Source organism: Cucurbitaria berberidis, assembly GCF_010015615.1.
Source record: "Cucurbitaria berberidis CBS 394.84 unplaced genomic scaffold K460scaffold_4, whole genome shotgun sequence".
NCBI lineage: Eukaryota > Fungi > Ascomycota > Dothideomycetes > Pleosporales > Cucurbitariaceae > Cucurbitaria > Cucurbitaria berberidis.
This window is the reverse complement of record NW_024468938.1, coordinates 3722499-3744667: the sequence shown is the minus strand read 5'-3', so window position 1 is coordinate 3744667 and position 22169 is coordinate 3722499. Positions and strand designations below refer to the sequence as shown.

At 53.2% G+C, this 22169-nt stretch overlaps 10 protein-coding genes across 10 annotated transcripts; 5 read left to right on the top strand and 5 right to left on the bottom strand.

Moving 5' to 3' along the window:
* Positions 1-174: 174 nt before the first annotated feature.
* On the bottom strand, positions 175-756 carry K460DRAFT_368927 (uncharacterized protein). The gene has a single exon (XM_040933869.1). The coding sequence runs from the start codon at positions 657-659 to the stop codon at positions 372-374; it is 288 nt and encodes a 95-aa protein (XP_040786621.1). The 5' UTR covers positions 660-756; the 3' UTR covers positions 175-371.
* A 1683-nt stretch (positions 757-2439) lies between these two features.
* K460DRAFT_288031 (uncharacterized protein) lies at positions 2440-4109 on the bottom strand (the record flags this gene model as incomplete). Its single annotated transcript, XM_040929012.1, has 6 exons — positions 2440-2889; positions 2935-3345; positions 3405-3716; positions 3779-3808; positions 3867-3908; positions 3993-4109. The coding sequence occupies 6 exons, from the start codon at positions 4107-4109 to the stop codon at positions 2440-2442; spliced, it is 1362 nt and encodes a 453-aa protein (XP_040786620.1).
* A 92-nt stretch (positions 4110-4201) lies between these two features.
* On the bottom strand, positions 4202-4651 carry K460DRAFT_368918 (uncharacterized protein). The gene has a single exon (XM_040933868.1). The coding sequence runs from the start codon at positions 4485-4487 to the stop codon at positions 4221-4223; it is 267 nt and encodes an 88-aa protein (XP_040786619.1). The 5' UTR covers positions 4488-4651; the 3' UTR covers positions 4202-4220.
* Positions 4652-5254: 603 nt separating this feature from the next.
* On the top strand, positions 5255-6337 carry K460DRAFT_288853 (uncharacterized protein; the record flags this gene model as incomplete). Its single annotated transcript, XM_040929084.1, has 1 exon — positions 5255-6337. One exon carries the CDS (start codon positions 5255-5257, stop codon positions 6335-6337), a length of 1083 nt encoding a protein of 360 aa, XP_040786618.1.
* A 368-nt stretch (positions 6338-6705) lies between these two features.
* On the bottom strand, positions 6706-7644 carry K460DRAFT_156591 (uncharacterized protein). Its single transcript, XM_040926849.1, has one exon. It carries the CDS (start codon positions 7553-7555, stop codon positions 7073-7075), a length of 483 nt encoding a protein of 160 aa, XP_040786617.1. The 5' UTR covers positions 7556-7644; the 3' UTR covers positions 6706-7072.
* Positions 7645-11067, top strand: K460DRAFT_156592 (SAICAR synthase-like protein). Its single transcript, XM_040926850.1, has 2 exons — positions 7645-9797; positions 9853-11067. Exons 1-2 carry the CDS (start codon positions 7734-7736, stop codon positions 10615-10617), a joined length of 2829 nt encoding a protein of 942 aa, XP_040786616.1. The 5' UTR covers positions 7645-7733; the 3' UTR covers positions 10618-11067.
* A 450-nt stretch (positions 11068-11517) lies between these two features.
* Positions 11518-12886, bottom strand: K460DRAFT_287789 (26S protease regulatory subunit 6B; the record flags this gene model as incomplete). Its single annotated transcript, XM_040928998.1, has 3 exons — positions 11518-12487; positions 12538-12678; positions 12732-12886. The coding sequence occupies 3 exons, from the start codon at positions 12884-12886 to the stop codon at positions 11518-11520; spliced, it is 1266 nt and encodes a 421-aa protein (XP_040786615.1).
* A 969-nt stretch (positions 12887-13855) lies between these two features.
* On the top strand, positions 13856-17543 carry K460DRAFT_317171 (uncharacterized protein). Its single transcript, XM_040930350.1, has 2 exons — positions 13856-14029; positions 14161-17543. Exon 2 carries the CDS (start codon positions 14269-14271, stop codon positions 17305-17307), a length of 3039 nt encoding a protein of 1012 aa, XP_040786614.1. The 5' UTR covers positions 13856-14029; positions 14161-14268; the 3' UTR covers positions 17308-17543.
* Positions 17544-18249: 706 nt separating this feature from the next.
* Positions 18250-19440, top strand: K460DRAFT_317168 (uncharacterized protein). Its single transcript, XM_040930349.1, has 2 exons — positions 18250-18800; positions 18853-19440. The coding sequence occupies exons 1-2, from the start codon at positions 18626-18628 to the stop codon at positions 19254-19256; spliced, it is 579 nt and encodes a 192-aa protein (XP_040786613.1). The 5' UTR covers positions 18250-18625; the 3' UTR covers positions 19257-19440.
* A 448-nt stretch (positions 19441-19888) lies between these two features.
* K460DRAFT_368909 (uncharacterized protein) lies at positions 19889-21875 on the top strand. The gene has a single exon (XM_040933867.1). It carries the CDS (start codon positions 20287-20289, stop codon positions 21514-21516), a length of 1230 nt encoding a protein of 409 aa, XP_040786612.1. The 5' UTR covers positions 19889-20286; the 3' UTR covers positions 21517-21875.
* Positions 21876-22169: the final 294 nt, after the last annotated feature.

Below are 22169 nucleotides of genomic sequence, written 5' to 3'. Positions count from 1 at the left end.
CAAGTCCCCACCTCCGCCAGGCAACGCGCCGCCGAAGAGGAAGGGACGAGCGCATCCGGTGGTAAGTCCTAGTAAGGGCGGTGGCTTGGATGATTACTTCAAGGAGGGCGAACAGAAGAGTCTGGAAGAGGACTATGCGCCAAAGAAGGGCAGCGTACTACCGCCACCACCGAAAGCTGGAGGGCCGCCCCGTGGACCGCCCAAGAGCGGAACCGCGACGCCGGTGCAAGGTGATGCGGAGGCAGAGGTACAAGCCGAAGGAGCGTAAGCTCATATTTTGTGAAGAGCTACGGACATATTAGCATTTGTAGAGTATCAGGGAGAGAAGGAGCGCATTAGACATACCTAACCAGCTCGCTGGCATGCTCAAATCACTCATACCCAACATCCAACTCCTCCCTAAACCGACTCATCCTATGCTTCTTCTCCGCATAATCTACATTCTCTCTGGACGCGTTGGACGCGTCTGTCATGAAGGAATCTGATCTTGGGTACGTTTCAGGCCGCTTGATAGCCATAGCTCCTTCTTTCCGGCCATTCACCACCTCAAAGGACGAGACTTGTGGGGACGTCGGAGAAGATTCGGCCGAGGAAGTAGGCGAGGCGGAGGGTGAGATGACGGTTTTGATCTTGGTGGTGAGGGTGCGTAGAAGTGGCATTATGGATTGATAGCTGTCTGTCTTTCTTTGCGCAGGTTGACCAAGTACAGTAGAGTATAGTATCGTTATAGTAGTAGCAGTAGTAGGTAGTCGTTATTATAATCGTAATCGTAGTAATCGTAGAAAGCTATCGTGATAATAATCCCAAGCGCAAGCGAATGTGAAGATGGGATGTACAAAAGTGAACGAGAGCGAACGACAAGCGATCAGAAAAGGAAAATAAGAAACACGAACCCAACCCACCCTATATACCCAAGTCACCCAATATACACACACATAAAACGATCCTCCACGCTCCTTTCGATCTTCCGGGAAAAAGACTAGAAATGCAGATTTTATCCCCACAAGAGCCAAGTCCAAACTCAATACAATCCCGCAGTAGGGTAGGAAGCTCGAGACAGGCCTTCAAACGCTCCAGACCGCACGCTTTCTCCACTGAAATAGGGGGGTCCCTGCACTTGCACAGTGCCGATCACTTGATTAGGGTTGCTTGGTGGTTTGTACCTGTAGCAACTTGTCGCTGCTGCGTCACCTTGACCTAGATTTCCCCTGCATTTGGGGCCCGGTGCTGTTCCCGCCGAAGTAAGGTCCGTAGAACCATGTGTATTTGTGACCTGGACACGAGGTCTTCCCCCTCTTCCCTTTTGGGAAAGCCACGATGGCCATACACGTGGGTACAGACGGATAGTGGGGCGGCGGGAAAGTTTAGTCACAATTGCCAATTATCTTACCGCTTTGTGGAGGCAAAAAAAAAACAGCCCTCACCGCCTGTTGTTGTTGCAGTTTGGCAGTCTTTCTGCTTCGGCCTTGCGCAAGTCTGATGTTTGTGGAATGGAAGGCGTGCGATTGGGTGTCGCAACGTGGAAAGGGGGGAGGGAGGTCATGAGATGTCTGGCGCGAGTCACACTACCCACGAAAACCCCAAAACGTTTCCCGCGTTCAGAATTCAATTTTTCTTCTTCTGACCGTAGGCCCGCCGTCGCCCCGGAAGAAAAAGTATCCTCTTCTCGCAATCGACGATGGTGGTGGTTCACGACGATACGAAGCGACTAGCTGCTCCGCGGCCCCCTTTCGTTTCAAGAATAGAAAAAAACCCGTTGGTAATCTGGGACCGAGACCTTCATGTGCCGAAGTGCATCCACAGCAAACGAGACCCTTTAAAATTGCACCTCGTAAACGTCGGGCTGTTCGGCACTTTGGCCTTTGCGTGTCTCGACTCGATGATACGAAGTTGTTTTGTTCGAGTAGTCCACCGTTGCAGGTAGAGTAGTAATGAGGCAACATCAGAGCTTGCACCCACGAACCCCGAGTCGAGTCAGACACTAACCTCGACGCCAAACCACGCCTGACTCACCGCATCTTGTCCCCAATGTAGACAATCACAACCACAGGCTGTGAGTCGGCGAAGCTGTGTCAAGTGCTGATCGAAGACGTTTTATGTTTAGACTGTAAAGCGATGCGCCACATCTCAAAATGTGTGGCATTCGACAAGCAACATCTACATGATCCATCTCCATGCACAACCTCGACTCAGAAGGTGCCTATACCCAAGCGGGGTATTTTCGACACAGCTTGAAACCAAACGCCATCCCAGATTTTGTTCAAAGTCTATGCAATATCCCACGCGAAACAACAAGAACGCCATCTGGCCTGCAGTGCTGGCGACGTCTACGAATGACTGGAAACAAGGCACAAAGCCTAGAAAGAGATCGTGGTGGACAACGCCTGGTAATGATGAAAAGATTGAATAATCCGAGACGAAAAGGAAACAAAAGCTGAATCATCTGATGTCTAGCTGAAAAGGCTTGAACTTGCCGCCAATGGCATTACACCGGGGGCATCTCGGTGTTCTGCCTCGAGTGTGTTCGCTGATCAAAACATCCACGCAGTCCTGACATAATCCGCAGACACACTCGGTGCAAGCATAGCTGTCTCTGAGAATGGATAGCTTTCGACAAGCGGCGCAGTAGATTTGCACGGGAAATGGAAACGTCGGAGACGAGTCCGAGAGGCCGTGGGTAGGCATGTGGAAGTTTTGGCCAGACACTGCCGACTCGATGGAAGATTCAACCGAGGGAAAGGGCTGTAGCTCGGACATGTCCGGCGGCGGAGGTGTCAAGGTGTTTTGCAGCGGCGACGCAGTGTACGACTGGAGTTGTGAAGCAAAAAAGGGCGGGAGAGACGTCCGGCTGTTCATCATATGCGGGGATTGGTGGGGTGATTGCGGAACCTGTCACGATTAGTTCAAGAAGGTGCAATGGAACGTTGCACTGACCGGAGTGAGGTCTCGACTATCTTCCTCGGTTGCTGAAGCTGCGGCATCGATTAGGTCTTCCCATCGCTTGCCCATGATGGCTGCAGCGGTTGCCGGCTCGGCAGAGAATGCTTTCCTATCATAGCTCATTCTACGGTTATGGTCCTTTGATTTCTGCCGCTCGTGCTTTCCCTTGCGAGCATTCTGCCCTACTGACGATTTGCGGGGTCTGTTTGGCTTTACAGAGCGACCTGGTGGCAGCGTGGAGGAGCGTCCGGGGGGCGATTGCGCGAGCGACGACGGTAGCAGTTCGCGGTGTATCGACGTAGATGTGTAGTAGGGTTCTTCGGTCGATACATGCTGTTCGATGGGGGTAGGGGCGAATCGTGCGCGGGGTCTGTAGCTCTTCGACTCTGGCTCCGACGGCGCATCCTGATCACAGCCGTTGTTAGCGAGGCATCATGCGGGTTAGCTGCTATATGGCTCCGTACCGGATCTGAATCCCAGTCATATTCGGCGCGGTGGTTGTGTAACGATGCGAGAGCCGCGGCAGCGGTAGCAGCTGGCAGCAAGCTAGGTCTTCGTAGTTCGTCGGATGTGCGAGGACCATTCAGGCTGTAGTCGCCCTCGAAGAAGGCATTGAGCTCCTCGCCTCCGTACCCTTTGCCATTGTGAGCGAATGCCGCTGCCGAGGGGGGTGGCGACCAACCTTGTGCGTTTGCCGAGCTCGTCGCGAGTGGAGGTGGAGGAGGGCGCTCTTGTGGCGGAGTATTGACCATCAAGGTGAATGACTCTTCTGTCGCCTGCAAGTATAGGGACGAGGTCAGCGCAGGCTTCGCTTTGAGGGTACATGGACGCTACGTACCGGCAACTTGGCTATGTAGTATTCCGGATGCTGGAGCAGAGAATCAGTATGCGTCTCACATGCTTCCTATGTGGTGTGGGAGACGTACTGCACGGCGGATGTGCTCCTGCATAGATCTAAACCTCTTCTCCTGCACATGTTGTGTTAGCAAGCTCTGCCCGGTGGAGTGATGAAGCTTGCGCCTTGCAGCTCCAGAGGCGTCACGACTACTTACACCAGTGCAGCGCTTCCGGCACGCCGAGGCATCGTGGTTGCGAAGGGGGCAGACGACGACATGATTCTCGTCCGAGACGGAGAAGGTCCCAGTTAACGGCGCGCGCGAGGGCGGCATGGCCAGCATTTAATCCTATCCTCGTCGGGCCGTGCGAGGTGCGGGCGGAGCAATGGGAGGCGGGTAGCTGGAGGGAAGCTGCAGGAGGGTAGGCACAGGCACGAGAAGCTATCAGCGAGCTGCAGGCGAGGTTGGGACGTTTGGACGAGTAGATTTCATGCGGTTTGGGGCCAAGCTGGAGCTTGGAAGAGGGTTTCTGTCGTGGGCGGCGGAAGCGTGGTGAGGGGTGTAAGGTGTGGTGGTTAGAGGTAGCGCGGGGTTGACTGACTGCCCTTTGACGTCTGTTTGATTGTGCCGGCCGAAACTTCTGACAAAAAGGCCAAATTGGCTATGGATTATGCAGCAGCAGCAGCAGAGCAGACAGGCTGGGAACTGCATGCACTTTTACTGGAAAGCAGAAGCATTGACTGTGCATTCGTTTGCGTTGGATAGCTCGGAGCCCCAGGTGCTGCAAAGCTCTCCCAAGCTCCCACTCAGCTGTTCCTGGACAAAAACCGGGTCAGGCATATGACTGGCCGTGCATTACACATTCCACCCTCCACGCCTCTCGCTGCTCGCTCCAATCCGCGACCGCCATAGCCGGCGACATTGGCGGCGCCGGGTTTCCTGTTCCCTTGATTGAGTGAGCGCACATGTGGGACCCGGTAGTGCTGGTGACGGATGGGTGTGTTTAGCTACAGCCAGCCGGCCGAGAGTCCGCGACAACAGAGCGACGAAAGAGGCGACCAGGGAAGCAAATAGAAAGCGAACAGAAGTCAGCGCAGCGGCCATGGAGAATGTTTTGATCAAGCAGTTGCCAGAATGAAGAAAGAAATTGTTTGTTGGGAATTGGAGAGAGACATTGATGCTGTTCTATTCTTATCGACACACACCACCACCCGTCCTCGTCTGCGACTTCCTCTCTCGTCTGCGACTTCCTCTTTCGTCTGCGACTTCCTCCCTCGTCTGCCGCTGCCGTTCTCGCGTAGACCTGCTGCTCTTCCCGTGTGTGGCGTCGTCCAACGTCCACACCGTTGCAGGCTGACGTTCTGCCTCTGCTTCCAAGGTTATCCCCAAGCCCAAGCCCAAGCCTGCTCTCCTCTCCTCTCTTCTCTTCCTCATGCCTTCTACATTGTCGACGCCGTACGCTTTGCGTGCAAGTCGACATGTCTCTGTCCGTCAAGTCGCTGAACGGTGACACGAGCTTCCTCCTCGTCTTCAGCCCTCCCGTCGCCCCACTCTCTTCCCCCGGCCTCTTCCCGGGCTCCTTCACCATTCTGCTCGATCCATGGTTGGTCGGCCCGTCAATCATCCTGAATTCCATCTTCTCCATCTCGGAGCAGAAAGCACAACCATGCATTTCCCATCTCAAGGAGCTCGACCATGAACCAGACCTGATCCTCATCTCCCAACACAAGCCAGATCACTGCCACGAGGAAACTCTCCGCCAATTGCCACCAGACTGCGAGTCGACCATCCTCGCCATACCGCCTGCAGCCAAGAAGATTCGGTCATGGAAGCACTTCCGCCCTGAACTGGTACACGCTTTGCCAAAGTACGTAGAGGGAGATGCACAGTCCATCTATCGCATCGTACTGCCACCACCAACGCCACGAGGATCATGCGGTCAAGTCACAGTGACATGGATGCCCGCAAAACGAGACATTGCTGGAGTACACCATGCGATTGGCATCACCTACCGCCCTCCATGCACGGTGCTCTCGTTGGGAAACTCGGCACATTATCTCGACCTGCCCATGAGCCCGCCCGCATCTCCAGGATCACCCATGACGATAGCCTCTTCCCCTCGCACCATTGTGCCTGCCCCCTATAACGACCGCGAAAAGACCCTGTCCGTGATTTACTCGCCACATGGCGTTTCGTACGACATCATTCGTCCATACGCAACCTCGCATCTTGTGTCCGAGGCAGCTCTCCCCTTGACCGCGTTGCTACATTCCTTCGACTGCGTCGAAAACCCTTGGTGGCTTGGCGGAAACATATCTGCTGGATCGCCTGGAGGCCTAGAGATCGCCTACAACCTGTATGCTAAAGCGTGGATCTCTGCCCACGACGCGGAAAAAGACAACCGTGGATGGGCGGTGATGCAAACTCGCATCGGGCAGCACGCCGTCGACGAGGTCAAGGAAATGCTGCAACAAGGACATGGCAGTAAAAGCAAGAATACTATGAAGACAGTGGTGGTTAGCCTAGCTTCAGGTGAACAGCACCGAATTGAACGAGGGTGAGATGAGATGAGATGGGATGGTCTGGTCTGTTACCGCCCCCGACGTCCATGGGGAAATGAAGATCGGACCACACACACAGGGTACCCGCTGTGCCTGATCAAGCTTTGAACCACTTGATCCGACGGACAGCCAAATTTTCCAAATCGAGCTTGTGAGCGAGCATACGTTAGTTTCTCATCACAGCAGAGGTACGGGATGGGGGGATGTGTGGTCGAGGGCGAGAGTGTTTAGAGAGCCAGAAGTAGGTACTGTGTATATATTACTTGGCTATTATGAGAGAGGAGCGAAACATGGCCGGTAGCCCGGGAAGAAAGGACGTATTTCCCAAGAGTCAAGCAGGGCCTATGCACGGGAAACGGCGTGCCGACATGCGGGGACTTGAAGTTTGTCGTGGAGTCGCTATCTCAGACCGCCTATTCCCTATTGACGAGCAATACAGCTCGCATGTATACAATGATTAGCGTCGTCGTCGTACGATAGAGCGTGGAACCCGTATGCAGAGAATGTGGCGCAGGTCGACAGATGACGCGTTAGCGCAGGCGTCGTGTCGGACTAAGATGAATTGCCAGCCCAGCGGCTCCCTTCATGCCCGGTGCTCCGAGCGACGTTTGTGGCAGGGCAGGCAGGGTAATAAGCGTAGTCGGACAAGGTGTGCCTGTAGTTAGTGTATGCTCTCCTGTTTTGGCTATAGGCCTGGCCGCCTGGGGAGGATGAGGATGGAGGGACGAATTGTTTTTAGGAACAGAGAGCCGGGGCAGCCACCACAGCATAACGCCTGAATGGAGGCGGCTTCTGGAATTCTCCATGGAATCCTGACGGGCGGCTGCCGTCTGTTCCTAATCCAGCTGATCCAATTTCCTGCTGTGATGGCGCCCGAGTAGTTCCCCTGGGAACAAGCACGTCGATGAGTCGCCTTGCTGCAGTGGCTGTGAGACGCTGACCACACGCTGGGGAATTAATAAAAAAAAGCGCGATAAATGTGCTAACGGCGCCAGCTGCACTGCAATCGTCCCCTTTTGAATGAAGATCAGGGCTGCCCAACTTGTTTTCTGTTACTCTCTGCGCATGCAATAATCGGCACAGACCAGGCGCCAAGCGTGTTGCACCGGATACCCGCGCTGACGAGGATTCCAAGTCTTGGGACTTTTGAGCATCGTCTGCGCTCCATCTCCGCGAGCATATCACACTCCCATTCTTGCGACCCCAACTGCACTGCATTACCACCCCTACGCCCGCCCGCCCGAGTTGCTCTCAGCCGTCCTCTTCGTCCGCTGCCTCGCCTCGCCTCGGTACTTTGTCTTCTGCTCCCGCGTTAATCAGCCACAACCTCCCAACACTGGCTTCTCACGCTTCCTCCACCCCTCCTCCGCAGCTCTCGGGGAAGGCTGCCTCTTTGATGAGCGTAACCATCCATGAGTCTCGGATGATGCCCTCGTATGCTTCAGACAACAATGACCTCGCCTCCTTCGCATTCGGACAATCAGCATCCACTACCTCCGCGCGCTCCCCTTCAGACAGATCGCCAGCAACAAGGGACAACAGGGAGGGCCCACTTCCCAATGGCAACACCACCAAGATGAACGTCAAGTTGCCCAATGGGACCTCGATGCAATCTGTGCCCAACGGCCGCCCTACCAAGCCGTCTAGCATGGAGAAGCGTTTGTCACATGAAGAGGGCCCCTCAGCGCGCGGTAGAGGAGACTACGGCGACTCCGAGAGCCTCAGCAAGTCACCAAATAGCCGCGGGAACTCGAACGAGACGCCTAGGAGAGACGACGGCTACTTCGCCTCGGTATACAGCAGCGAGACCAAAGACCTGTTCGGTGGCACAACCAGGGTGCAGCTAGGGCAACTCAACTCGTCTGATGGCACCAAAGAAGCCCGCAAAGACTTCATCCCCCATCCAACCTCGCCCCCGCCCTCGCTACCACAGCCTGAGACAGGCGAGACGGCTGCAAACCTACAAGTACCCACCCAACCGTACCGCGTCTCCTCTCCAGCTGCCTTCAACCACACTAGTCCTGCCCCATCACAGCATCCCCATCGTTTGCAGCAGCGTCACACGCTGGAGGTGCCCAAGCTCGCTACTTCCCGCACTCGCGAACAGCAGAATAACACCGACGACGTCGTCAGCGCAAGTGGCAGATTCTCGCCCAGCACGCCGCAACGCCGGAGAGGCTCCATGTCTCTGGTGCGGAGAACCACGCGGTCTGTAAACTCGGATATGCACCTGGATGAGGTACCGCAAGACGACGATGCGGCGCGATGGGCAGAGCACATCCGACAGAAGCGGGCCAGTAAGAGGAAGAGGAAAGAGGACGACGACGACGATGACCGCGTAGTAGTGGGAACCAAGGTGGACCAGAACCATGTCAATTGGGTAACAGCCTACAACATGCTAACAGGGATTCGATTCACCGTGTCGAGAACGAACGCCAAGATGGACCGAGAGCTCACCGACGCCGACTTCGATGCGAAGCACAAGTTTTCGTTTGACATAACTGGCAACGAGCTTACGCCTTCTGCCAAGTATGATTTCAAGTTCAAAGACTATGCGCCATGGGTCTTCCGCCATTTACGCTCCACCTTCAAGCTAGACCCAGCCGACTACCTCGTATCACTAACGAGCAAGTACATTCTTTCCGAGCTCGGCTCACCCGGCAAGAGTGGCAGCTTCTTCTATTTCTCCCGAGACTACAAATACATCATCAAAACGATCCATCACGCTGAACACAAGTTCCTTCGGAAGATATTAAAGGACTATTACAACCACGTACAAGAGAACCCCAACACGCTTCTTTCCCAGTTCTACGGCCTACATCGCGTAAAGATACCCTATGGACGCAAAATCCATTTCGTTGTCATGAACAACCTATTTCCCCCACATCGAGACATTCACACTACATTTGATTTGAAGGGATCGACTATTGGACGAGACTTCAAGGAAGAGGAGTTGGCCGCGAACCCACGCGCAACCCTCAAAGACCTCAATTGGTTGCGAAGAAATCTGCACCTCGAGTTTGGGCCGACCAAAAAGAACATGTTCATTGAGCAGATGGAAAAGGACGTGAAACTTCTACAAAAACTCCACATCATGGATTACTCGCTTCTCATTGGTATCCACGATTTGGAGAAGGGCAACGAAGAAAACTTACGCGACAAGACATTGAAAGTTTTCTCACCAGGAGGTGAGGAAGCACCGGATCCACAGCCTAACCAGCTCATGCGGACGCCTTCGAAGCTAGAGAGCGCACGAAAGGCCAGGGAGTTGAGACAAATGGTCAAGACACAGAAGCCGGTGCCCATGGAGCAGACGTTAAGCAAGATGCCGGATGAGCTACAAGATGCTAAGAGGAACCTTTACTTCTACTCCGAGGATGGTGGCTTCCGAGCTACACACGAGGACGATGCCCCTGGGGAGGAAATCTACTACCTGGGCATCATCGATTGTCTCACACACGTAAGCCTTTCGCGACGCCTAGTCTTGAAAGTACGAGTTAGCTAACTTTTACTAGTACTCCATCGTTAAACGCATGGAGCATTTCTTCAAAGGGCTCGCAAACACCGAGTCGCAAATCTCTGCCATCCCTCCCGAGCGCTACGGTGACCGCTTCGTAAAGTTCATCAGCGGCGTAACCAAGACTCGTGAAGCAGCGGACCGTGAAAAGCGCGAAGAAGCCGCAAACCCCATCCGTGATTCGACTCACAACATCAACACGGTGTCGCGGTCGTCCACCGACAAAGTCATGGAGAAGGCGGAGCATCAAGCTGAGCGCTCGAGACAGCGTGGACGCAGCGAGGAAGATGTACCAAACCGTGAGATGAGGGCCGTAAGGAGTCCGTCTGCTGAGCGAGGGGAAATAGGAACTACTCTCCCCGTCGTCGAAGAGGCCGGTGAATCGTCAAGCGTAGGTGGGCGAAGTAACCGCAGTGCATCCGACGATACGGCCAACGGCAATGAAACCCTGAACTTTCCACTACCACCACCATTGAAAGAAACTCACCTCGGTCCTCCACAACTCAACTCGAGCTCAAGATGGAGGTCGAGGTCCGGGGAAAGAGACCAATCGCATGGCCGTCCGCCACCTACGCCTCCAAAGGACTCAGGGACAGCAAGTAGTGAGGGACGACCGCCCACACCCCCGAAAGACGACACCTATATGAACAACAATAGAGACTCTGGACCGCCGACGCCACCAAAGGAGAGGAGGGGGAGAAGTCCGGCGCGGAATAAGGAGTTGCCGCGTACCCCACTGGAGACTACGCTGCACGTCAACTGAACTATACCCGTCTGCCAGGAGATTGGAGGTGCACGACATTGAGCACTCTGTGTAGTCCGCCTATCTTCTCATTGTCATACACGGAGCTCTTTTTACATTTTTGCACATGCATTTGGGCCTTTGCTTGTTTCCATATGTTTTCTTCCCTGCGTTTGCGAATGCATGATACCATGAGCAAGAAAGATATCCACCGCTTTATGCGGGGTTTGATGCTGCTCACTCCAATTTTCTCCTTTGTTTCCATCTGTTGTCCAATTTTTCTTTTCTTTTTTTGGGGGTTTTGCTCAAATCATCGTTATCATGTAGCCTTCTCCCTCTCTCCCTCTCAGCACTAGCTGTGTATTGCCTGAACGTCCTGCAATAACAACCTTCCTCCCTTTTCTCTTCGTTCTAGCTTACATCGTGGGTGGAAACTTAGATTAGCCTCGAATTTTCTTCTTTCGTCTCTGTGTGTATGTAGCGTGTGCGCCTATTTCTCTTCCTTGTAGGATAGCGATTGGTGATTGTAGAGAGGGGGGCTTTAGGCGATAATGGCGGTTTTGTAGTAGAGCGTTATTGTGTGTGTGGTGAGCGAGGAAGTGTGTTTGGACATGGCGAGTGCGATGAATTGGATTGGACTGGATTGGACTGGACTAGGCGTGAGGGCGATTATCGGGTAGATAGATGGAATCACTTGAATATATTCATACTTTTACTTTCGCGTCTTCATTTCGTGATTGACTGACTGGTCACTTAAAGGTATTACAAGGTAGACATCCATCAAACTGCACTGCGAATTGGGGATCTGACGCATTATGAAGGCTCGCAGGTCATTATACGCGCCCCGTGAGACCAAGTCTATCATAGTGTACAAAGCCACTCCTTCTATTTCCCCTCCCCCCGCCCCCGTAGGCGACTCGCTTACTTATAAAAGTCAAACTTGTCCGCCTCAGCAGCACCCTTGACTTGGCTTGTGTATGCCTCCTCCAGATCAGCCTGGATGATGTTGTACCTGTTCTTCCGCACAGCCCTCAAACCCGCCTCCTGCATGATCGCCGCAATAATAGCACCCGACAACGGGTCGTTACGCACAATCAAGCTATCCAGGTCAACCTCCGGCGACAAGCTCATCTTGCTCGCGATTGTTGAGAAGATGAGGCGGCGCTCGCGACGATCACGGAGTGATGGGAACTCGATCTTCCTGTCCAACCGACCCGGTCGAAGGAGCGCGGGATCTAGGGTATCCGCGCGGTTCGTCGCCATAATGACCTTGACATTCGACGTCTGGTCGAAGCCGTCCATCTGATTCAACAGCTCGAGCAAGATACGCTGCACTTCTCTGTCGGCACCCGTCTGCGCGTCGAAACGTTTCGTGGCAATCGCGTCAATCTCATCGATGAAGATGATGGACGGCGAGTTCTCGCGCGCCATTCGGAAGACATCGCGAACCATACGCGGGCCCTCACCAAGATACTTCTGCACAAACTCGGAGCCCACTACACGAATAAACGACGCTGTTGTGCTGTTCGCGACGGCCTTGACCAACATGGTCTTTCCCGTACCTGGGGGTCCGTAGAGCAGCACACCGCGTGGGGGATCGATACCAATCTGCTTGTATAGGTCAAAGTGTGTGAGGGGTAGCTCGACGGCTTCTCGTATCTCCTGCTTCTGCATGTCTAGACCTCCAACGTCGGCATATGTGACGTCGGGCTTCTCGTCCTGGCCGAGCATGGCAATGGAGGAGTCGGCCTCCGGGGGCAGAATGTCAACGAGGGCATTTGAGTGGCGGTGGAGGGCGACAGATGACGAGGGCTTGAGGAGTTCGCGATCGAGGGTCGAGAGGATCCGGACGACGTAGTTTGAACCAGTTGACGACTGTACGATGCCCGTGCTGCGCTTGTTAGCCTTGCGACGAAGCGCTGTCTTGGGCGTGGCACGTACTTCTGGTCGATGGCTTCCATGAACTGCCCTATCACCAGCGGTACACTCTGAATCCGCTTGATTTCCTCTTGCGCCCTCACCAGTTCTCGCTTCAGACTCCGCTGCTCATCTTTGATGTACTCTTCTTGGAGATGAATGTACCTGTGACGGTTAGCCACGCGTTGCTTCAGGCAAACGGGCGCACGGCAACCTACTCTAATTGCCGTTGAAGCTTCTTGAAGTTGGAATAGTCGTCGCTCCCCTCTGTCGAAAAGCCTTCTAGCGTATCGAAGTTTGGTATCGATGACGGGAGCTGCTTCTTATGCGGCGGGACTGTGTTGGCCGGGTTCTCGACGGCGGCGTCAGCCATGGCGGATGGTTTCTTGAGAGGCTCGTGAGAGGCAAGCGAAGGGGATCTGCAGTCAGTGGGATGCTGTCGTTGTTGGTTGGAGGCTGGCTGTCGAGGACGGTGTGGGTGCGCTGCTTGTCAGTCGCAATGTTGACGAAGCTCATGGAAGGCGGCGTCGGGATACGAAACGCCCAAGCTCCGATATCACGTGCAACGACGATCACCGCAATGGGAAGCACACCTGGCGAACAGGACGAGATAGGTGGATTCACTCTTGAGACGGTCGACAGCTCTTTTTGGGAGCCCAATCAGACTGCACTGAGATTACCAGCACTGAATTCACACAACAGGCCGGGTTCAAGCCGTTTCTGGCACCCTGCAGAGTCGGGCTCGCCAACATACTAATGAATAGACCCAAGCCCTTGTACAGCCTTCGAAGTCGGCTATCAATGAGGCGGAACAGGACTTTGGGGCTGCCCCAGGCATACTAGTCGCGCCTTTTCAACACGCTCGAATCTACAGAGGCTGCCATGTCAAAGAATCCCCAAGACGAGTAATAAAGTGTCAAAAGAGAGGAGGTGCTTGTGTGTTAGGCTCGGGTGGGTGAGACGGTAGTCGATCGGTCTGGGTCTTCGCCCACTCTGTGGTCCAGCTCCAGATAACAAACGCGCCATGTCTGCAGGAACAAGGTCATGTAATAAGTGGAGAGAGACATGTGTGTTTCCGTGGCACAACGGCCAAATGACCCGGAGAATTCGAATTGAGTTAGGCTAGGCTTGTGAATGCCGGCAACGCAGCCACTCGACTGGTTGTCGCAACGCGCGAACGCGTCTTTGGGGTCCCTATGTGACGTTGCCTGCTTTCGGAAGGGCGGCTTATTTTGTTTTGGCTTTGACGTCGTCGTCGTCGTCGTCGTCGGCTGCTGTCAAGGTGTTGCAGCGCTGTGTAGACGTCGAGGACGCTTGCTGGGGCAGTCTCGTGACGCCGGGAAAGGCTTAGAGGCTGGCTGACTAAGGCGAATCTGCCCTCTGCTGTCCGCTCACATCAACCATAGCCCGCAAAGCGCGTCTGCGGTACGTGAAGCTATCGACCGCATCCCAAGCCGACTATTTCCCGTACGGCCCTGATGAGCAGATAGCGTTGGCCTGAGTCTACTGTCGCGCGGTATGCTTTCTCTCACTTTTCCGTCTTCCCACTGCGTGCCCATCCTACGCCTGCCTCGCCTCGTCCGAGTACGGCGACTTTTGTCGCGTTCATCTAAACATCAACATGCTTGCTGACGGGTCGCTATTTAGGTGGTTTGAATGCACTTGCGCACGCCCATCGCCCTACTGTCACCCCCCTCGCGACGCGCTCCTACGCTTTCGACTGTCGCCTACAGACCCTCGGGATAGCCGCGCATCATGGACTTCCAATCGCCCCAGAATGGCATGTACGATCCTTCGAGCTTCATCGACCCAAGCGCAATCGTGAACCCCCAGATGAATGGCACGCGATCCTATCCAATGTCGTCGATACCCCAAAAGCGCGACTCCGCCGGCGCCGCCCTGTCTCTTTCCCGCTCCCAAACCCCGTCGCAGCAAGCCCAGTTTGGCTTCCAGCAGCAGCAGGCCTTCACCCACACACCCTCTCCCACCATGCAAAACCAGAACTTTGCGCCTAGTCAATTGGGGCCCCAGAGAATGCAGACCGCCTCGCCCGCGCAAAACCCCCATGCGCCGCAGATGTCCCCCATGGGTTTCCAAGGTTCACCCATGAATCAAGGCTTCCCGCCGAGTTCTGGCGGGCAGTTCCCGGTCCAGTCAGTCCAACTGTCGCAGAATCTACAGAGTCGACAGCAGGAGGCGCAAAGACAATATGCCATGCGTTTACAAGCTCAAGCGCAACAACAGCAACAGCTAGGAAACCTGGCTGCAAGCAATATGGCTGCACAACAGCGACACCAGACGGGTCAGATGCCCGGCGCAATGCAACATCTTGGCATGCAACCGAACATGATGCAAGCGCAGCAGCAGCAACAGCAACAGCAACAACAGCAGCAGCAGCAGCAGCAACAGCAGCAACAGCAACAGCAACAGAATCCTCACCATCAGTTCCAGCAGTTCATCAAGAACGTTGGTGCGCTGATGGCTCAGCATGGTCGGCCGTTCAATCCCCAGCCATCGTGCGCCGGTCGCCCCATCAACCTCCAGAACCTGTACGCAATAGTATTGCGGTACAAGGGCCATCGCTACGTTACGCAGTCGCAAGCCTGGTCAAGAATTGCGCAGATGATAAGCATAAACACGCAGCAATTCCCCGGCGCCCCTGAAGAGTTGCGCGCTATATATGAAGCAAATTTGGGCATCTATGAGAATGCCTTTATGCAAAGACAGCAACAGATGAAAGCCGTACCGCAGCCAGGACAGATGGGACCCATGGGACAGATGGGTCAACAGATGTCACCAACACGGCCAACTGTGCCGGGACAACAGAACAACGTATCTGCACAGCAAGAATACCTTCAGCAATTGCAACGATCTCAGGAAGCGATGAAGCAGCAGCAGCATCATCAACAGCAGCAGCAGCAGCAACAGCAGCAACAACATCAACGGCAATCTGTACCGCCGGCACAACAGCCACAACAGCAATACGACCCTTCAACGCAGCCACTACAGTCGACGCCGGTACAAAGTAATGCTGCGCTTCCGAATGTCAACGGCACCACACCTCAGCCTGACGGAAACGCCCGGAAGAGTTTGAGCCGGCAGTTGGAAGGAACACCCACTCGAGGACAGGAGTCAAGTCAGACACAATCATCACCATTAAAACAGGAGGAAAACGCTGCCACCTCGGAGCCAGCTGCAGTTGCTGTAGAGGAACCTGAGAAGCGGAAACCAGTAATCGAACAAGATGATGGCACCAGAGTATACCAACCCGCGTATCGAACGCAGGATACCTGGGGCGGTCTAGATTTTGACTCAGACAACTTCAAGAACATGATTGACACCATCACCAACTACAAGCCGAACGTTCCTTTATTGCCAGAGATGGGCGTTATCGATATCAGAGCTCTCACAATGAGTCTTCGATCGGGACTTCATGCCGAGACTAGACTTGCGTTAGACACACTCACAAGAATTACGTACGACAACACTGTACAGTTCAATCTATCGCATTGCGAGGACCTAACGGATGTACTGGTCGAGTTTGCGGAAGACCAATTGGATATTCTTGGGAACGACAATCCCGAGGTTACAGATATTCTGGATCTTACGCCGTATGAGGACGTCTTACATCATTGTCGCGCAGAGGCCGCAACGTTGCAAGAGTTTCCAGAAGCTGGGACACAGGCGTATCTCCTCGACCGAACTGCGGACCGGTTGCTTGCCATTACCACAATCTTCCGAAATCTTTCTTTCCTCGAGGTCAACCATGACTCCCTCGTTAGCCCTGCTGTACTCAAGTTTCTCGCCAATTTCATACGGCTTGTTGGGACCCGCGTACTGCTTCTACGATCACATATCAACACCTTCGACTTCATGAAGGACGTGATCACATTCTTCTCCAACACAAGCGCTAAGGTTGTACTACCCTCCCGCGAAGACGCGTATGCTGTTCTTCATTTCCTGTGTGCTTTCGCCCCTTGTCCTCGCCCTAGCGAACCGGTCAAATTCACACCCTTCAACCCGCAGATCCATCGTTATCTCCCATCCGCCGTTGACAGCTTAGCAAAACTACTTGCTCGCGACGACCCCAACCGGACGTACTACAAGCAGATCTTCGTCAATGAAGCAACTTCAATACCCGCTTACGACCTTCTAACACGCTCATTCGCCCTAGCCATCTCCGTCGTACCCGATCGCAACTACATCGAAAATCGCATGTACGCAATGAAAGAACCACGACCCAAAGAAGTCCGCATGTTCGAAGCGCGTATTGCGGAGTCACGGAAAGCGTATCTGATGCAGGGCATGCTTGCCGCAGACATTCTCGCCAGCCTAGCCCCTGGACCGGAAAGTGGAATATGTCGGAGCTGGCTGGAGTCGCAAGATGGCTGGGCACATAGCTTACTCAAGTTCGCAATGAGTCTCTCTAGTACTGACGCGGCTATCCAACCCCCACCTCCGCCGCCCAACCAGCGTGGCCAAAGACCTATGGACCATGACCGAGAGGGCTTTCAACTCATTGTTCATCGCGCGCTGAGTACGCTGAAAAGATTAGGCGATAAGAGCAAGGGTGGCGAGTCGTTGGTCAAAGGCGTACAGACCAATGGCCAAATTAATCACGATAACGACGAGGATGAGGATGATATGGAGATTCTTGACTTCAATAGAAGTACATGGAAGGTTAAATCGGACATATTGCCGAGGAAAGAAACATTGCTTGGTGCGTTGCTTACTGCGCAATTGGATGTTCGGAGTTTGAATCAATTTTGCAAGATTGGGTATCTGGATGAGTAATTGAGTTTGGATACCACTGGAAGGGACTGGCGAGATTCAGCATGTGTACAGCGTGGACAGGCTTGCATTTGCAGATATCCTCACTTGGGTGATGCATTGAAAACGAGGTCGGGCTTACATGAGTAGTGCAGCGATGAGAGTGATATGGCGCAGGAAGCTCTACTTCTAGCTTGTACACTTAATTGACTAAACGGACAACTTCTGTGGAATATTATGCATTTATCCCCAATAACTAGACATGTTTCATCGCAACTCATCTTGTCCAACTGCAGCAGTGTAAGTAGAACTGGACTCTTCATGCATTTGCACCCAGCTTGTTATATGCCCCCCTTTAGCAACAACAAACAAAGCGCGCTTGTGCTGTGAATGTGTACCTGAGGTAGCAGTCGGCATTTGCCGGCTCCCACTTTAATTGCTACCTATACAAGTACGTCACAAAAATTAATTGAGTGGAGCGGATACGCCGGTTTGCCTCCTTGACCAAACATTAGGGTTATGCGAAGCTACGACAGCCGCATTCGTTCAATGTGCGCGGTTGTCCGATATGTTCAGCTGCTAATGAAGTTGTACCTCGCAGGTTTAGTGATATTGCTGCGACGATGTTTTGGGACTCCTGGTATCTTTGTTCTTCTCACATTGGCGGCTTGAGGTTTTTGGACTGGTGATGAGTACAAGAGGGGCGCGCAGGTGACCCAATTGCTGGAGAAAACACGAGATATGACGGCAACTGTCGTCCATCCCCATGTTTTTTGTCGTTGCACTTTGAAAGACAATAGCGTGATCTATTCTTGGGCATATCGGCAACACCCCGGCAGCACATTCCAACCCCTAATTTGGTAATCCCGTAGCCAGCCTCAGCTAGGTCGCCAAGCTGAAACGCTGAATCGGTCCTTCGTCGTGGCAAGTACCTTTTTGATCCGGCAATAGATCGCCTTCCGCTGTCATTCACAGTCGGAATTTTCGGGCCATCTCGTACTCGAGTGGATCGCGCCACAACCGGCGCGCAAAGCCAGGGTTGGAATTCGGGGATGGCGCACGTCCATTCATTTCCAAGCGTGTCCAGAATAGATGGATGGTATCATACAGTCACACCGCCGAGGCCCACCAGCCTCGTTATGCCGACCAGGCTGAGAGGGTCAGGTAGCGTTGGGAAAGGGATACGAGGTAGGATCGAAAGGTGTATATAAGAGCTGGACTTCGTTCTCTGTGGAAGAATATCATCACAATCCAAACTCATCACCTTACCATCAAGACACCTCTTCCAACGTTTCCATACTCACACTCAAATCCTCAACACCAAAACCACCAAACCACCAACATGAAGTTCACCACCGCCGCCATTGCCGCTTCGGCCGCTGCCGTTGTGTCCGCCTCTCCCGTCGCCCAGACCTCCAATGAGCATGACATCAAAGACGGCGGTGTCTTCCGCATCATGGCCATCCGCTCCGGCTCTGACATCCACTACTCCAGCATCCAAGCTGCCAACGGTGCACGTAAGTACTGATGGTGAAATCACTGCATGTAAAACATACTAACTTATATCAGTCTACATCAACACCCCATCTCAAAACGCATCCTGCTCCCAGCCTGTAAACTACGCTTCCTTCCGCCTCGCATCCGGCGAACTCTACCTCAACGCCCGAAGCCCTCCTCAGCAGCTGTACGTCGACCGCTCAGCCATGGGTCAGGGTGTCGTCCAGTACACCACTGGCGCGCAGGGCGCAGGCAAGAACGCGGAGCGCACTGGCTTCACCATCGACGACAACTCCAACCTCGTCTTCGGCCAGAACACCGGCTTCCTGGCTTGCCCTGATGCGCCCCAGGGCGGCTACACTGTGTGGTTGAACATCAACGAGAGGCCCGGTGGAAACCAGAACTGTGTTGGTTTTGCTGCCAAGGCTCTCAAGGAGGATGCCCCTGTTGACTGCTCTTACACCGAGAGGTCGTAAGCGAGCGCTTATGAAGTGGTCATGTAAAGAGGAGATTGGGCTAGTTGGTCTGCAATATTGTACATATTCGCTTTAGCGTTTCCTTCACACTCCTTTGCATATAACGGTTGGGCTTTGGCATATAGGTGTTTAATCATTACTTGTATATATGAACCGAAACATATAAATATGTCATCTATCAAGTACCCGACTGTTGCGCGTGATAGTTGATAATTGTTATATAGTGCAGGTAGTGCCGGCCCGCATAAGAACTCAACAAGAGGATTTACAAAGTGCCTACGTCCTAGTTAAGCCATTGCTGGTTTAGTAAAGGTACTTCAGTGCGGCGATGTTTCTGATTACATTGAGTTTTCTAGGATAGGTCGAGACGGTCGTTAGAAAAATCAACGAGTACCCCTTATAGCAAAGTCATAATGCACGCTCACCTAATAGTGTTTCGTGTTGATCATGTCAATAACGGTTCGATGTCCTGTGTATACATTCGCTACACGTACCGTAGCAATGCTCAAATGGGGTTTTAGAAGCGACTACGTCCCAGGACCACCTTTTGAGCTATCGCCAGTCTGTAGATGTACTTTAAGAGAGCAATGCACTATAGCACTATTCGTTGATGTTATTATTTTCACTCTTTAGTCAGTTCCCTATAGCCATTCCCCCTAATTCGCAACAATGCGAGGTGCTCATCCTTTACGGGGTATCCCTTGAGTGAATGTGAAAGTAGCTGGATAAGGTTGGCGAGTGTTCAGGAACTGGGCCCCATTCCCTCCCTCACCATTATCAGAATCCTTTCGCGCCTAGAAGCCACCACTTCGTTGACACTCCCCTCTCCTTTTTCTACTTTTTAATCACAACTCACAGCCGGCACCCAGCACTGTACCGTAGGTTTGTTCAACGCTTGCCCAAGGGAGCATATAACAATCCACAAGCACTTGACTTATTCCAATAGTTCGTTCACAGACAGAGCAAGGACAGGTCTGCTTCGACCGCCTCGCGTCTTTGCTAGTCCGTTCCTAACGAAGTCATTGACGGAATGGGTTCTTCTCGCGCTTCCGACGAGAGCCTCGACAACGGCGATAGATTCAAGTTTGGCGACACTATCGACAACGACGAGAACCACGAGGATGACGATAACCAGAAGAGCGAACGTGGTATCAAGGTGGAAGAAACGACACCGATATTGACACCTAAGCTTCCATCTTCGCAAGATGCGTTCGCCTTGCTGGGTGTGTCCCGGCCGGAGAGTTCCACGCCCCAAACCACGACGCCGTCGCCTCCTGAGAAGCCCAGTCGCGTCAACCGCAAGGAAAAACGCTTCGTGGTCACGAAGCAGGATCCTCGCGCCCTGGCCACGCCCAAGGGCAAGAAACGTGAGGCTGATGGTAGCATCACACCCCCAATCCAGCCTACTGCGAAGCGCACAAGGGCAGATCAAGAGGAGGCCAAACTCCCCTATCAATCGATCAAGGCAATCAACATGCCGCCGCGCCTTGGTCTCGTCCCTGGTCAGATCCCGCCGGTACCTGACCGAGCTAACCTCCCATTTGGCGAAACCGAAGACTTCTGCAACAGCCTCATCATCCATTGGTGCGACGAGCAGGAGCTAGGATACGGAAGGGTTGCAGGCCTACATAATCAAATGTTCCCGCAGGACAAGATGACCGCTGAAGCCGTGCGAAGGCGTCATATTCGATCCCTCCAGCGCCTAACGAAGAAGTTTGGTGCGAAACCTTTGAGCCAGATTGGCCCGCTTGGTAAGAACGTCCTTCAACGTGGGAAGTCTCGAGCTCCCCGACTCAGTGATATTGTTCCCGCAGTCAACTGGCCTTCGGTCTCTGCTCAGGCCGAGGGCACTGAAGACGCTGCTGCTACTACTGCTACACCCAATCCTCTACAAGTCAAGATCGGAATGGCCAACAGGTTCTCTGCACGCCACGATACACTCCAAGCAAAGCGTAATCCGGTGCAAAACTCAATAGACTTCAAGAAGGCCTGTATCGTGGTGTGGCGAGACAGTCTGAAGATGGATTTCAAAACGATCCGTGACAAGCTGGAGACAGAGTACACGTGGTCTCTTGGTTTAGGTACTATTGAGAAGTACTACTACCAGAATATCGATCGAGTTTACGGTACGCTTCGGGAGAATACGAGGAACGATCAGGACGATGGAGATGATCAGGGTCAAAAAGTCGTCGAGGCGGCCAATGGTAATGAAGTTGGGGACTTCGATGCCTCCCAGGTGCCGGAAGGAGATTTACTGTAGACTGAGATGGTAGAATGCGCTCAAAGGTCGGCAGGCGGTGTCGAGGACATGGAAAACCTCCCCACGGAACGCGTTGAAGTCTTATAGGCTGCTTTTGCTTATAGACTGGGGCTGCGTAATGCGAGAACAAGAAGGTAGACCAGGTTTCCTATCGGAAACTGCTAGACTAGTGCAATCAATATGAATGTTTGAGTGCCTACACATTACAGTCGACCTTTGTTGTAGTTCGTTCTAAGAGGATTGTTGTTATGTGACAAATTCTTTTATTATTATCGGGTTTCAACGCGTCAAATCTCGAATTTACAACAAGACCTTCATCAGAACCAGCTATGCATGTATTGGGATTTGACGCCTGAGTGGTGATGATTTGTGATGGAGGAGATGTAAAGCGCAAGTGGCGTTATCCATTTCCGCCGAGGATGACATGAAAACCTAAGAGCGAGCACAGGTGCACACAGCAGCAAGAACTACATATTAATGGCTTGCACTGGAAATATTGCACTCGGATATATCTCCCGGGTTCAAATAATTGATGAAATACAGTCACCGAACGAAAATCATACTTTTCAAGTGAATTCAGCCTTGCGCCGCTATTCGTGCACGTGACGCCGCCGCGGCCATTGAGCCAGCAACGACCTCCATCGCCTTTACAC

What these genes read in the sequence shown, in the direction of transcription:
- K460DRAFT_368918 (XM_040933868.1), bottom strand. Translation starts at nt 4,487, where the DNA reads ATGCAGTTCCCAGCCTGTCTGCTCTGCTGCTGCTGCTGCATAATCCAT.
- K460DRAFT_317171 (XM_040930350.1), top strand. Translation starts at nt 14,269, where the DNA reads ATGGACTTCCAATCGCCCCAGAATGGCATGTACGATCCTTCGAGCTTC.
- K460DRAFT_156591 (XM_040926849.1), bottom strand. Translation starts at nt 7,555, where the DNA reads ATGCAGTGCAGTTGGGGTCGCAAGAATGGGAGTGTGATATGCTCGCGG.
- K460DRAFT_368909 (XM_040933867.1), top strand. Translation starts at nt 20,287, where the DNA reads ATGGGTTCTTCTCGCGCTTCCGACGAGAGCCTCGACAACGGCGATAGA.
- K460DRAFT_317168 (XM_040930349.1), top strand. Translation starts at nt 18,626, where the DNA reads ATGAAGTTCACCACCGCCGCCATTGCCGCTTCGGCCGCTGCCGTTGTG. An exon ending in CCAAGCTGCCAACGGTGCAC is followed by an intron (nt 18,801 to 18,852) that starts GTAAGTACTGAT and finishes AACTTATATCAG; the next exon opens with TCTACATCAACACCCCATCT.
- K460DRAFT_156592 (XM_040926850.1), top strand. Translation starts at nt 7,734, where the DNA reads ATGAGCGTAACCATCCATGAGTCTCGGATGATGCCCTCGTATGCTTCA. An exon ending in TCATCGATTGTCTCACACAC is followed by an intron (nt 9,798 to 9,852) that starts GTAAGCCTTTCG and finishes AACTTTTACTAG; the next exon opens with TACTCCATCGTTAAACGCAT.
- K460DRAFT_368927 (XM_040933869.1), bottom strand. Translation starts at nt 659, where the DNA reads ATGCCACTTCTACGCACCCTCACCACCAAGATCAAAACCGTCATCTCA.